Source organism: Aythya ferina, assembly GCF_964211825.1.
Source record: "Aythya ferina genome assembly, chromosome: 20".
NCBI lineage: Eukaryota > Metazoa > Chordata > Aves > Anseriformes > Anatidae > Aythya > Aythya ferina.
In genome coordinates, this window is record NC_140318.1 from 11,442,038 (window position 1) to 11,456,356 (window position 14,319).

General features: G+C 63.4%; 2 protein-coding genes across 5 annotated transcripts; both read left to right on the forward strand.

Moving 5' to 3' along the window:
- Positions 1–1,184: 1,184 nt before the first annotated feature.
- AJM1 (apical junction component 1 homolog) lies at positions 1,185–8,903 on the forward strand (the record flags this gene model as incomplete). 3 transcript variants are annotated; one of them, XM_084494477.1, is made up of 3 exons in its annotated part: positions 1,185–1,351; positions 3,843–3,916; positions 5,584–8,903. In XM_084494477.1, exon 3 carries the CDS (start codon positions 5,646–5,648, stop codon positions 8,901–8,903), a length of 3,258 nt encoding a protein of 1,085 aa, XP_084350603.1. In that variant the 5' UTR covers positions 1,185–1,351; positions 3,843–3,916; positions 5,584–5,645. The 3 variants fall into 3 exon arrangements, with proteins under 3 accessions (XP_084350603.1, XP_084350604.1, XP_084350605.1); XM_084494478.1 differs by having other exon boundaries at positions 3,843–8,903; XM_084494479.1 differs by lacking the exon at positions 3,843–3,916.
- On the forward strand, positions 8,890–11,253 carry PHPT1 (phosphohistidine phosphatase 1; the record flags this gene model as incomplete). 2 transcript variants are annotated; one of them, XM_084494526.1, is made up of 3 exons in its annotated part: positions 8,890–9,673; positions 9,951–10,075; positions 10,805–11,253. In XM_084494526.1, the coding sequence occupies 3 exons, from the start codon at positions 8,890–8,892 to the stop codon at positions 10,895–10,897; spliced, it is 1,002 nt and encodes a 333-aa protein (XP_084350652.1). In that variant the 3' UTR covers positions 10,898–11,253. The 2 variants fall into 2 exon arrangements, with proteins under 2 accessions (XP_084350652.1, XP_084350653.1); XM_084494527.1 differs by having other exon boundaries at positions 9,585–9,765.
- Positions 11,254–14,319: the final 3,066 nt, after the last annotated feature.

The window sequence follows — 14,319 nt, forward strand, 5'->3', positions numbered from 1 at the left end:
GCCATTGTGCCCTGCTCATTTGTGCAATGAATTCCTGGGGCTCAGCTCTCTCAGCTGTCCCCACAGCACCCCTGGGAGCACAGGGGCAAAGTGCCCATGGCACATTTCTGCAGGGAGTCACAATGCCACCACCAGCACAGACAGGTGCTGGGTACAGCCAGGAGGTGTATCCCTGGGCCCCCCGCCCCCTGGGTGCTCAGCAGCAGTGGGGGAAGGTGAAGGATCCATCCATCCATCTGTCCGTCCCTGTGCACCACCACCACAGTCCCGGAGATCACGTGAAAGGACATCTGCACTGGGTCACCATGAGTCAGTTTCCAGACCTGAGCACAACTGCAAGCACTCGGTCACTGGCGCTGCCCGTGCCCGTCGCTGCTCCCTGCAGCAGGCACCATGCCACGGCAGCCGACAGTGCTCCCGCTCCGAGTGCACCCCATGTGCGCGTGTGCCTGGGCATGTGTGTGCGTGCACATGGATGTGCGGGCATGCTGCTGGCACGGCACTGACTCTAGTGTTCCTCCGCTCGCTGCAGACACACGAGAGTACAGAGGGATGCTTGCGGTGCCGCAGCAGAGGGAGGACGGATCTTTGCTGTGGAGGACTTTGAAATGCAGCAAATCCCATGAAAGCAGCTGCTGTGCAGAGACGCGTGCAGGCAACAGGCCCGCAGCGCCGGGCTCGGAGCTGCCTGCGACCCCCAGGCCACCCCGGCGGGTCCCCAGCGCCAGGGCCGCTGGCCAGGGCCTCCCGCCGGGGAGAGAAGGGGGTCACTGAGCCAGGGCCCGCCCGCTGCGGCCGTCGTGCGCTGGCAGCCCTCGGGCACGGTGCCCGCCCGTCTCGGCGCCTGCCGCGGTGTCACCTGAGTGCCCCCCCCCCGGGGCTCCGGCCACCGCGGGCAGAGGCAGCCCCGTCGCGCCGGGGAAAGGATGGGGATGGGGATGGGGATGGGGGGCGATGGGGATGGGGACGGGGATGGGGACGGGGACGGGGATGGGGATGGGGCCGGGCTGAGCCGAACCGAACCGAACCGAACCGGGGCCGGGCGGGGGGCGGGGGGGGCGGTGCCGGGGGGTGGCCCCTGTCCGGCCCGGCCCGGCCCCGGCCGGTAACTCCGCCTGCCGTATTTATGCGAAAACAAGCAGCGGAGCCGGGCGGCCGCGGCGGAGCGCCGTGCCGTGCCGTGCCGTGCCGTGCCGTGCCGTGCCGTGCCGTGCCGTGCCGTGCCGTGCCGTGCCGTGCCGTGCCGTGCCGTGCCGTGCCGGACCATGGCCACTAGGGCGGTGGCGGGCCGACTGTAGCGCGGCGGTGGGGATGGAGCAGGGGGGCCGCCGAGGCCGCTGGTGCGGAACAGGTAAAGAGGGGACAGAGCGGAGGGGGGGGGGGGGTTCGGGGCCTTCAGCACCCCAGGGACCGTCTCCTTGCGCCCCCCTTGGTCCATCCCATCCCATCCGATCGCATCCCCCCACGCTTCTCCCGTGCCCCACTTCCCCATTCCATCCCCCGTCCCCCCCGGGCCACCGCAGCCCGGCCCCCCCGCCCTCCTCATCCCATCGCATCTCCAGCCCCCTTCCAGGACAGCCCCGTCCCCACCCGCATCCCGTCCCCCCGGGGCTTCCCACCCCATCGCATCCCGTCCCCGTGCCCCCATCCCACCCCACGGCAGCGCCCATCTCGCCCGGGGCCGGGCTCAGCGCCCCGCGCGGCCCAGCGGGCCCGGAGCCGCCTGGATGCCGGAGCGCAGCGCGGGGGTGCCCGGGGCCACCGCCCTGGGGCCGCCGGGGAGCGGCGGCGGCAGCGTCTGGGGCAGCCCCGGAGCCTCCCGGCCGCGTCCCCCAGCCCCGCCGGGGCGCCCGCCCCACGCAGCCACCCCGGACCCTGGCCCGGGCCCTGAAAGCCACGCGGGTGACAGCGGCTGCGGGAGGGACACCGGACCCGGCGATGCTTCCCGGCCCCAGTGCCCGACGCCCCCGGCTCCCTCGGCCATGCCTATCTGCGGATGCTCCCCCAGGGTGGGAGCCCCCAGCACCCTTCCCTGCAGGAGGGAACGGGGCTAGGTCTGGGGGCTGGGCAGGCGGGGGACACCGGGGTGGCCAGAGGGGTCCTTGCACCTGCCCGGCAGGTGTCACTTGCGCCATATCCAGATGCCAGAGCTGAGGCTTGGGGCACTGCCCTGCACTGGGGCTGGGTCCCCATGCTCCAGCAGGGTGACACCCCTCCCACCTCCAGGCCATGCAGGTGGGGCAGGGAGTGCAGGGGCACCCATGGGTGCTGGGGCAGGGAGCTACAGGTTCCAGACAGGGGCTGTGGGGGGTGCCCTGGGCACAGGAGCTGGGGGCAGGGGCACAGGGAAATGGAGGGGCCAGAGAGCACTGTGTAATTGACATGTGCATGGGGGCCGGGGGCAGTGGGTTCCCTCACTGGGGAACCTGTGCGCTGGCAATGCCCAGGGCAGAGTGTGCAGGCAGCACTGGCTGTCAGCACCCTCCTGGTGCGTGCATGCAGCACGCAGGCCTGGGCTGTGCTCAGTGTGCACAGGAGGCAGCACACTGGTGGTGTGTCCAGCATGGTTTGCACAAGCCCTGTACTTGCAGTGCAGAGGGTTCCTGGGTCACATTCTGATGCATGCACACACACAGTGCACCTGAGGCCGTGGATGCTGCCAGCGTGCTGGCAGCAGCCACAGGGCCATGCACAGGCAGTGAGCTCAGTGCAGCGCAGCGTGCGCCAGCAGCGTGCTCACGCTGTGTGCGGTGGTGCAGCCAGAGTGTGCTCGGTGCAGTGCACATGTAGGCAGCTTGCACGTAGCACAGGCAGGGGGCGTGCTGGCTGTGTACCCCGAACAGGGCACCCATGCAGCACACTTCAGCACGCTCAGCAGGCCGGGTGTGGAGCAATGCCCAGATAGCACGCACAGAGCATGCACTGGCAATGTGTGTGGTGCAGTGTGTGGCGGTGCTCAGTGCTGTGCCCACCACCAGCACGCTCTCTGTGGGCATGGGGAAGGACGCAAGCAGGGAGCAGCAACACTTGTGGTGCCCGGGCAGTGCAGTGGGCACAGACACTGGCACTGCACAGCCCCTGTACCACCCATTCATGCCACATGTGGGGAGCAATCCTGTTTTGGGAGCTTCCCAAGGGCAGTGGTGCTGGGGATATACAGGATGTGGGAGGATGGAAGTGACCCTGCTCACCCCTAGGCACTTGGTACCTGAACAGTCCTGCCAACTCGGCTGTCCCCATGGCTCAGGCCCTCCTCAGGGGCCCTGCTGAGCACCACCTGAGCAGGGTGGCCTGTGTGACACTGGTGTCTGTCCCTGCCACAGATGGCCTCAGCATCACCATCCCGTCTCTGACCCCAGCACGCAAAGCTGCAGGTACTCCCCGTGCGATGCTGCAAAGCCCTGGCTCCCCCTGGCCCCCCACTGCGCAGCCGCCCCACCAGCCTCCCCATGCACCCACGCTATCCTTGCAGAGGAGGAATAATTGGGGGAAACCATAGCAACCCTGGGCGGCACTGAACCGCTGCTGTCCCCGAGTTCCCCCACCAGCACGGCCTCACAAGGCTTTGCAGGCAGGGGATGCTGCTGGGGCAGACAGGGAGGGGACATGCCCCTGCGGTATAATCAGAGCAGGTGTAACGTGTCCCCCCTACATGTGCCCCACTGTATAATGCAGTGCCCGTGGCTCCAGTGCATGGGGGAGCAGGCAGTGGCTCACCAGGGCTGGGCCTGGCTGTGGTTGAAGGATCCACCTCACTGCCCCCTCTGCCCCACAGCCCCAGCAACTGCCTGCCCTCATGGCCAGAGTTCCCGGGACCCTCACGTGCCTCTTTTATTTTGCAGTGCTGGGATGGAGCCACCACAGGGCCCTCGGCCAGCTCAGCCCACCCACCCAGTCCCTGCTGCGGCCGGACCAGGTAGGACCCTGGCCCGCAGGCCACAATCCCCTGCCCGTGAGCTGCCCTGACACCATGGGGATGGGCTCCCCAATGCCACTGCTGGCATCACCACAGCAGGGGGGTGCTGCTTCCCTGTGCCCTGGGGCCCTCCCAAAGGCACCTCCTGACCTTTTCCAGACTGGCCTCAATGTCTCCCTGGCCACTGGGCTCCTCATTCCCTCCAGGGACATGTCCCCTGCTGCCTTCCCCCCAGCCCCCCCAGATTCACCCCTTGCCTAGCATCCATGTCTCCTGACTTCAGGACAAGACAGGGGTTTATCCAAGTGGGAAATGAAGGCTACAAGGAAGCCAAGGCCTCTGCCACATCTCTGCTTAGTTGATACTACTGCTTGACAAATAAAGTCTGTTACTTTTCTCCCTGAAATACATTCCCTGTGGTCCTCTGCTTCTGTTCAAAGCAAAACACATTTTGATGGCCTTTGCCATGCAGCTTTGTTGTTTCCTGGAGCTGCTCGAACACACTTATGCTTCCATGCCTCCTGGCCAGGTGGCCAAAAAAATTTTGTGAGTGTTAAAGATGGTTGGTGTCCCCACTGTGGGCAAAGCTGTCTGTAAGCACACTCGGTACCAGTTACAGTCTGCAGACATTTTTCAATGGTCTTGCAATGAACATCCCTGCAAAACCCACCAGATCCTCTGGGACCTTGTCTTCTTCCCTGGTCACTTTGGGGGTGTCAGGATCATGCTGATGTGCCTCCTCGTCACATGTGTGGTGGGGGACTCTGCCCCCCCCAGCTGGGAAGATCATCCCACAGCAGACAGCAGCTTGCAGCACCACAGGCACTGTGCTGGTGCCTGGTGTGCACTGGATCCTGTGTCCTGTGTAGACACAGGAGCTACAGCCCACCAGCAGAGACATGACCTGGTGCAGGACAGCCTGGGACATGGGAGAGGACAAAGCTGGAGGGCACTGAGCGAGCACAGCCCCTCCAGAGCTGGATTATTGGCAGGAGTCTCAGGTGCACAGGTAGCCCAGGGGTGCTCCGAGCCATGGCTGGTGGGGAAGTGGCAGAGAGTGTGGTGAGTGCTCACAGTGCCTGCCCCTGAGTGATGCTGCTGGCTGTGCTGTGCTGCCCACAGTGCTGGGATTGGGTGCATCGTGTGTTGGGACAAGGGTGTGCAGTCCAGGCAGACCCCCCCTGGCTGCTTGGATGGTCATGGTGGAATGCCAGGTACACGTTTCCCATCTGCTACAGACCCGCCCCTTACTGAGTCCCCCAACCACTGTTCTGAGCTTTATTGTGATGCTGCAGGATGGTCCCCATGTCCTGTGCCCTGGCCACAAAAGCTGGGGCACGGAGGTCAGCAGACTCCTCTCCCTATGGTGAGCTGGTACAGCAGTGCCACGCAGCTCTTTCTTCCCAGGTGCACCTGCAGGTGCTATGGCATTTGGTCCTTTATTTGTACTCTGGATTGCAAACTTCTCCGACTGGTGTTTTTCTGCTTCTCCCCGCAGAGGGGAGCAGCCTTCTAAAAGCAGCAGCGGAGGCTGAGACACCCCGATCTCCCAGCTCTGAAGAGGTGGCTGAAATTCCCTGAGCCAAGGGCTGTGGGGCTTTATCCTGAGCTGTCGTGGCCCCTGAGATCCTCGACAGGATTTAGGGACCTTGTCTGTTCTCTTGCAGGGCCAGCTGCCTTCCTCTGAGGTCATCTGAAGGGGACTGGTGATAGAAGTGTCACTTTTAAGATGACACGAACAGACCCACCTGATATCCTGGTGTCTACGGTGTACCAAGACATAAAGGTGGCCTCCACAGCCCCTGGGGATTCGATCGTCTGCCAGCCCCTGCCACGATGTGATGCCTCCATGTCCTCCTCCCTGCCCCGCGAGCCGCAGCCCTTCAACAAACGTCACTGCAGGAGCTTTGACTTCCTTGAGTCACTGGACGAGCAGCTGGGCACGCCCCCGGCCATGGAGCGCCCCTGCCCACATCCCGGCACTCCTGAGCCTGCGCCGGGGCTGCCAGGCAGGCGCGTGCCTCTGAAGCCAGACCCATATGGTGGCAGGGCCCCCCCGCCAGCCAGGGAAGCTTCCCGGGGTGAGCCAAAGAGGCGAGCCCGGTCCAAGAGTGCGCCACGGGTGAAGTCCACCTTCACGCCAGTGCCCATCACTGTCACAGCATCACCACCACCAGCCCGGCGTGGGCGGGAGGCCCTGCGGGTGGTGCGGGAGACGTCCCGCACCGAGCCTTCACCGCGCCGTGAGAGCCACGTACCCCTGCGGGCGCTGGCCAACGAGGTGCACCCCATCAAGCTGCAGCCACAGCGCAGCAGCGTCAGCCGCATCTCCCCGCTCTGCGTGGGCAGCAACTGCTTTGAGGAGGGGCTGAGCACCAAGGTGGGCGCCAGCCCCCATGTCAAGTGCCGGGTGGATATCAAGCCAGACGAGGCGGTGCTGGTGCACACCGCTCGCAGCCTGCGGGCCACACACAGCAGGCCAGAGCCACCGCGCTGGCCCCGCACGCCTGGGGCTGCCCGCAGCCTGGCAGTGCCAGGGAGCAGGCAGGTGTCCGTGTCCCGCACACCCACACCAAGTGACTCCTACAGTGGGGAGCCCCCGATCCTGCCCTACCCTGGTGAGTTCTATGAGGCTGACCCCCGGGCGCTGGCATACCAGACAGTGCCAGTGCCGTCCTCACGGGACTTCAGGGAGTACCCTGAGAGGGGCTGCATGACCTTCTCAGCCCCCAGCGTCCCCACCAAGTTCTTCTACGCGGAGGAACCAGTGCGGTGCCCCAGCCCCGCTGTGCCCCTGCGGAGCTCAGGCTATGCCAGTTACCCCTACCCCGGGCGCCATGGCCCCCCGCAGCACTTTTATGCAGAGGACCCAGCCAAAGCCGCTGTCCACACGGTGCCACCCCGGACGTTGTATGTGGAGGAGGCACGGGGCTTCCCCGTGCAGGAGGCACCCACCCATGCCTTCTATGGAGAGGAGCCCCGCTTCTATGCGCCCCGTGGCACCCCCATCAAAACCATCTATGCTGAAGATGCCCGGACATACCCAGCCCTCGGCTCCTCAGCCAGGGTCTTCTACGCTGAGGACTACGGGAAGTACCGTGAGCGGGAGATGCTTTCACGGACATGCCCCCCTCCCCGCAGCACCCAGCCCTTGCACTTTGGCGACTGGTACTGCCCCGAGCGGAGCACGCTGCCTTACCAGAGCTTGCAGGTGTCGCGCTTTGCCCCACAGCCAGCCGGGCGTGAGGCCATGCTGTCCTCCTGGCACGCCAGCTACAGCACTAACCCCCCGCGGCTGGCCCGGGACAGCCAGCACTACTCCAAATCCTGGGACAACATCCTGGCACCTGCAGCACGCAGGGAGGACGCCCTGCAGCGTGGGCGCAGCTACGAGAACCTACTTGCCCAGGAGCAGCACCGTGCCTTATCCCCTGATGAGCGCCGGCAGCCAGTGGTGATCAACCTGTCAAGCTCACCCAAGCGCTACGCTGCCCTGTCCCTCTCAGAAAGCTCCATCCTCGAGCGCATGCATGCTGACGGCAGCCGTGGCCCCCTGGGCCGCTCCTGGTACGTCACGCCAGAGATCACCATCACTGACAATGACATCCGTGCCAACGGGCTGGGCAGGAGCGAGAGGCGCTCGGCCAGCTGGGATGTGCTGGATGCAGGGCGGGAGCAGACACCCTATGCTGTGCCCTGCGCCTCACAGCCTGTCTCCAAGGAGAGTGGCTCAGCACACCAGCGTAGTCTGGAGCAGCTGGACGAGCTCATCACCGACCTCGTTATCGACTACAAGCCAGCACCGGGCCACCATGCTGGGGACAGGGACAGCATCGCTGAGCAGCTCAAGAAGCTCCTGAGCAGCAGTACCCCGGGGCCACCCCGGCGGAGCGAGGGGAGGAAGGTCCCTCCTGGAGCACCTGAGGGGCTCCGGCCTACAAAGGAGCAACCGGGTCCCAGCTCCTTTGGTAGCACCCCGCGCCCCCAGCCCTCCCCGCCAGCCAGCGGCACCTTTGAGAAGCCGCTGGAGAACTGCTCGCCTGACCTGAGCGCAGAGGAGGACGACATGATGATGTGCTCGAATGCCAAGTGCCGGCGGACGGAGACCATGTTCAACGCCTGCCTCTACTTCAAGTCGTGCCACAGCTGCTACACATACTACTGCTCCCGGCACTGCCGCCGCGAGGACTGGGACACACACAAGGAAAGCTGCGTCTATGGGCGTGTGGGCAGCGTCTGCCGCCACGTGCTGCAGTTCTGCCGGGAGAACACAGAGGTGCACAAGGCCTTCTCGCGCATCGCCAAGGTGGGCTACCTGTCCCGAGGCCGTGGCGTGCTCTTCCTGGGCTTCCCCAACTCGGGCTCGGCTGAGAACTTCCTCCAGTTTGGCCTGGAGAGCCTGCTCATGTCCCCTACCTACCTGTCCCTGCGGGAGCTGGACAGCTACTCGGACAACCTGGGGGACTATGCCCGGGAGCTGCGGGAGACTGGCAACCAGTATGACCCTGATGAATGTTTCCTCTTGAATGTAACCGTGGCCGTGGCACAGAAAGTGCCAGAGAGGCCGTCTCCAAAGATGCAGGTGCCAACGGTCAGGAAATATGCCAAGGTGGCCTTAGCCTCCTCCAGCCCTGAGAAGAAGATCCCGAAGAAGGAGCGGGACATGGAGACCTTGATCCTGACGCCACCGCCCGGCACAGCAGACATCGACAAGGAGGGCGAGGAGGGCCGCAAGGCGCGGGAGGTCTGCTTCATCAACATCCAGCGAGAGCTGCGCATCCGCGGCGTATTCCTGCGGCACGAGTTCCCCGCTGTCTACGAGCAGCTCTGCGACTTCGTGGAGAGCAACAAGCGCTTCACCCCCACCACCATCTACCCCATCGACAAGAGGACAGGCAAACAGTTCATGTGCATGATCATGGCAGCCTCCGAGCCCCGCACCTTGGACTGGGTGGCCAGCCCCAACCTCCTGGATGACATCATGTGAATGTGGCGCGAGGACCCCCCCCAGCCCCCGTTTATCCCCTTCTGTAGATAGGCGTTTTCCCGTCGGTGCGGTGGGACGGGCACCCTCTGGCTGCCCGCGGGCGCGCTGCCGGGGGCTGCTCGCAGAGCTGCTGGGCCGGGGCAGCTGCGGGAGGGGGGAGGGAGGAGCCGGGGCTTACCATGGGGCACGGGGCACCGCTGCTGCTGCTCGGTGCCCCGCAGGACCCTGCAGATCTCCAGCTGCGGCGGCCGGGGCCCCTCCGCGCCTGCCCACGCGCCCTTCCCGTGCCCAGGGCCCCAGCCCCAGCCCGGCGCTCCGGGACACGTCCGTCCCCGGGGGGGGGGCGGGTCCCAGGGCCCCGCTGCGGCACCGGGAGGAGCCCCCCGAGCCCGAGGGCACCCCAGGGCGCTGCCGGCGGCCCGCGGGGCTCCACGGGGCTGCCGGGGACGGCGGCCGGAGCCGGAACGGGGCCCGGGAGGCGCGGCCCGGGGTCGGACCGGCCGGAGGGGGCGGGGCAGGGCCGGGACTGGGCCGCCCCACCCGAGGAGCCCCGCCCCGCCCCGCCCCGCCCCGCCCCGCCCCGCCCCGCCCCGCCCGGCGGCTCCCGCGGAGCCCCGCCCGCAACGGGCGGAACGGGCGGGGCCGCGGGGCGGGGGCCGCCGCGAGAGGGGCGGGGCTGGCGGCGGCCCGGGAGCGATGGCGGCGGAGGCGGCGGCGGCGGCGCTGGGGCGCGTGGCGGACGTGGAGATCGACGGCGGCGGCGTCTTCAAGTACGTGCTGCTCAGAGTGCGGCCCCGCCACGCCGGCACCGCCGCGGCCGGGAAGGAGGTGGTGCGGGGCCACGGCTGGGCCGAGTACCACGGTGAGGGGCGGCGGCGGGCGGGGCGGGGCGGGGGTCGGGCCGGGCCGGGGTCCCCGCAGGCGGGCCCCAGCAGCTCCATCCCGCCCCTCCCGGAGCCCCGCGGTGCCGGTAGCGGTAACGGGCGCTGCCCCGGCCCCCGCGCCGGTCCCCCGGCCGCCTGACCCCGCGGCCCGCTCTCCCCGCAGCCGATATATACGACAAGGCGGCGGCGGAGCTGGAGCGGCAGGGCTTCGACTGCGAGTGCCTGGGGGGCGGCCGCATCTCCCACCAGCAGGAGGAGAAGAAGATCCACGTCTACGGATACTCGGTGGTGAGTGGCCCCGCCCGGCGGCGTCAGGCTCCGGAGGTGCCCGGCTTTGAGGCCAGCCCGGCTCTGAGCCCAGCTGGGGCATCCCCGACACGGGTACGCCGGCGTCGAGGAGCTCTCCGTGGATGTGGCTCCTCCTTTCTAATGGCTGCCGCTGAGACAGCACAAATGGCCGCACTAGTCCTGCCGCGTGAAATGAGGCAGCAGCTGAAAGGGGGAGCACTGAGCCAAGGTGCAGAGACCACGGATGAGTGCGTGCTGAGCTGGGGGTGCCTGCAGGAGCCACGTTTTCTACCCTGTGGCTCCACGCCAGGTCCACCTTGGGCAGACAGTGCTCAGCTGCCTCCACAGATCTGTTTCCACTTCCTGAGTGGGTCCTGAGGGGCTCAGGGTGGAGGCCATGCACCTGTGTACCCTGAGAATGGTGTCAGTGATGGCAGCTCTGGTTCTGCCGGCACCTATCACCCAGGATGGCTCTGGAGCGGTGAGGTGGCACAATGCCTGGGCGGGCGCCGTGCTGCCAGCACCAGGCTGAGCTGCACGCAGTTTCAGCCGGTGTCACATACTGATCGGAGCCAACAAGCCTTTCACAGACAGGGGATCAGTGGCATCTTACATGGCTGTAGGTTTCTCTCAGAGCATCCAGTTGCTTTGAGGTGTCTCAGCTGCTTGATAAGCTCTTATAGCGATAAGCATGCCTGCTTTACTTTTGGATTCTCCTTCCTCTTCCAGGGCTTTGGGCGAGCAAAGCACTCGGTGACTACAGAGAAGCTGAAAGCAAAGTATCCAGACTACGAGATCACTTGGGCAGACGAAGGCTATTGACGTGATCTGGTGGGGCAGCAGCACTGGCACCAGCCTGGAGCTGGTGGGGCCACCTCCAGCACTTGGGAAATGGCAGCAGGGGCCCTGTGCTCAGCAGCACTCTGGGCTCCACTGTGTTTTCCTTGGCATTGAATTCACTGCACTGATGAGCTTCCATCCTCCAGGGGAACTTGCCCATCTCCACCGTCACTGGACTTCCCATGTACCATGGACTCTTCCCATCTCCCTGCCACAGAGCTGCAAAGCCCTAGAGTTTAAGTCCTTACCTGGTTGAAGCCGGTGGGCACTCAGCCCTGGCCTCCCCCCAGCACGGATTTGTCCCACGTGTATATGAGGATTAAACATGTTGGGGAGCACCACTGGCCCTGCTCATCTGTGTGTTCATGGCTCAGCTTGTTCCTGCATGTCTGGGGAGTAACTGGGCCTGCTATTCTTCACAATGGGAATGAGCCCCTGCGTTTCCATCTCTACAGAGATCTGGAAGCAGCACCTAGGAGGCAGCAGGGTGCATGTCAGGATGAGCCTTGGGAGCAGCTGAGACATATGGGGTGGGCTGTGAAAATAGTGCCTGTCCTCCAGCCCTGAGGATACTGAGCAAAACAGGCCAGAAAGAGAGCTGTGAGGGAACCTCTTGGAGAAGGCAACAGGTTTCCATGACTGAGTAAGGGAAGGGCAGAGCAGGCACGCAGACTCCCTAGACAGAAGGAGCACTGCAATAGCAGTGGCCCATGGAGCACATCTATCTTCATATTCTGTTCCTAGCTTCTGAGACACTGAGGGCATAGCTGCCAGGGAGTGTGGTTTGGAAGAACATGTCCTGTTCCTACCCAGGCAGGACACCTGGAGATGGAGCATCCTCCTTGAGTTCAAGGGCAGCCGGCGCTGGCTCCTGCTCCTCAACATTTCCCAGCTTGCTCTTCCAGGGGCACTCTGATTGTAGTTCCACAGTGAGGAGGATGGGGGTGGTGAAAAGCTGGGAAAAGCTGCTGGAGACTTTGGTGGTAGGAGAGCTCAAGGGGCAGGATGCCCTCTGGCTGTCTCGTACAAAGGTAGGGCTGGAGAAACCTTACCTTCCCAGGCAAGCCTTTGGCCTGACCCCAGCCACTGTTTAACTCAGCTGTGCTGCTGTGTGCGTGTAGTCCCTCTACTGGACTGAGGTTGGTGTTGAAGGCCAGGCTGTGACACCTTTTAGTACTGGTCTTCAGCAAGTATGCTCCCAGCTGCATCCTGACTGCTGTCTGTGTGGCTCCCTGCCTTCCCCAGTTTGTGCTTTCAGGGGATGTGTGCGACGTGGACAGAAATTAGAAGCACAGAATGGTATGGGTTGGAACGGACCCTAAAGCCCATCTAGGCCCAACCCCCCCTACCACCAGCTCAGGCTGCCCCCAGCCCCCATCCAACCTGGCCTTGAACACCTCCAGGGATGGGGCACCCACAGCTTCTCTGTGCAGCATGTTCCTGTGCCTCACCACCCTCAGAATAAAAAATTTCTTCCTTATTTCTAAATATAAAAGTATACCCTTTTTAGTTTAATGTCATTAAACTTGTCCTACATTCCCTGATAAAGCATCCCTCTAAGTCAGGGTCTTGCCACCCTCACAAGGAAAGGATCAAACATGATCAGAGATGAGGAACAGAGTCCTGCTCACATTTTATAAGCAAGGAAGACCTTGACATTCAGATCTGGAGCACAGTGGCGCAGTGCCCTGGAAAAGCAGCTCAGTTGATTCCTTCCTGGTCAGCAGGGTCCTATAGAGGAGATGTGCAGTGTTAGTGAGACCTGACATTCAGTCCCTGTGCCCCATGTCCTGCTTCAAACTTCTCATGTGCAATAGGGAAAAGTGTGCAATGATGGATGGGCATCATGGGTTGGGCTGGGGGTGCTCCCAGCATTGTTGCAGGGCCCACTGCATGACTGGTGGCTCAGGGCTGGAGCTGTTTCCTGGGGAGGATGGTGTCCAAACATGCCATTGTACAAGTTGGGGGGTAGGAGGGGGAGAACACCAGGAACCAAGCCCAGGTTCCCAGGGCATGCACTGGGCCCGCTCAAGATGGAAGATCATCCCAAGACAATCAAGGAACTGGACAACCTCTCCTATGGGGAGAGCCTGGTACAGTTCAGCCTGAAGAAAAGGAGACTCAGAGGGGTCTCATCAATGTGTATAGATACCTGGAGGGAGGATGCCACGAAGACAGAGCCAGGCTCTTGTCAGTGGTGCCCAGTGCCAGGACAAGAGGCAGTGGACACAAACCGGAGCACAGAAGGCTCCCTTTGAGCACCAGACCACCCTTCTGTGCCATGCGGGTGGTGGGGCACTGGCACAGGCTGCCCGGAAAAGTTGTGGAGTCTCCAAAGTTGCATGGACATGGTGCTGGGCACCCTGCTCTGGGTGGCCCTGCTGAAGCAAGCGTTGGACCAGAGGGACCCAGAGGTGCTTCCAGCCTCAGCTATTCTTTGTGATTCTATGTGAAGAGCTCTGCTCTCACAGAATCACAGAATCACAGAATTTCTAGGTTGGAAGAGACCTCAAGATCATCGAGTCCAACCTCTGACCTAACGCTAGCAGTCCCCACTAAACCATATCCCTAAGCTCTACATCTAAGCGTCTTTTGAAGACTTCCAGGGATGGTGACTCCACCACTTCCCTGGGCAGCCTGTTCCAGTGCCTCACAACCCTTTCAGTGAAGAAGTTCTTCCTAACATCTAACCTAAAACTCCCCTGGCTCAACTTAAGCCCATTCCCCCTCGTCTTGTCACCAGGCACGTGGGAGAACAGGCCAACCCCCACCTCGCTACAGCCTCCCTTGAGGTACCCATAGAGAGCGATAAGGTCGCCCCTGAGCCTCCTCTTCTCCAGGCTGAACAAGCCCAGCTCCCTCAGCCGCTCCTCGTAGGACTTGTTCTCCAGGCCCCTCACCAGCTTTGTCGCCCTTCTCTGCACCCGCTCAAGCACCTCCATGTCCTTCTTGTAGCGAGGGGCCCAAAACTGAACACAGTACTCGAGGTGCGGCCTCACCAGAGCTAAGTACAGGGGGACGATCACCTCCCTAGCCCTGCTGGTCACACTGTTCCTGATACAAGCCAGGATGCCGTTGGCCTTCTTGGCCACCTGAGCACACTGCTGGCTCATATTCAGCCGACTATCCACCATCAACCAGGCTCTCTGCAGGGCCTGGGTGATACCACCCAGCAGTCGTGGGTCACAGAGTCCAATTCCCTGCACATGAATGGCTGTTAGACATCAAAACCTGGGAGGGTGTGGGAAAGGAATTTAGAGGTGGCTCTGTGATGTTTCACACGTCCCTGAATTAGAGATAATGAGGAAACAAATGGCAGAAACAAAAACTTGAGCAACGTTGAGATAAAGTAAATTGGCCACAGTGATAAGGTGAGCTTTGGGGCAGTGGCCAATTGCTGGCTG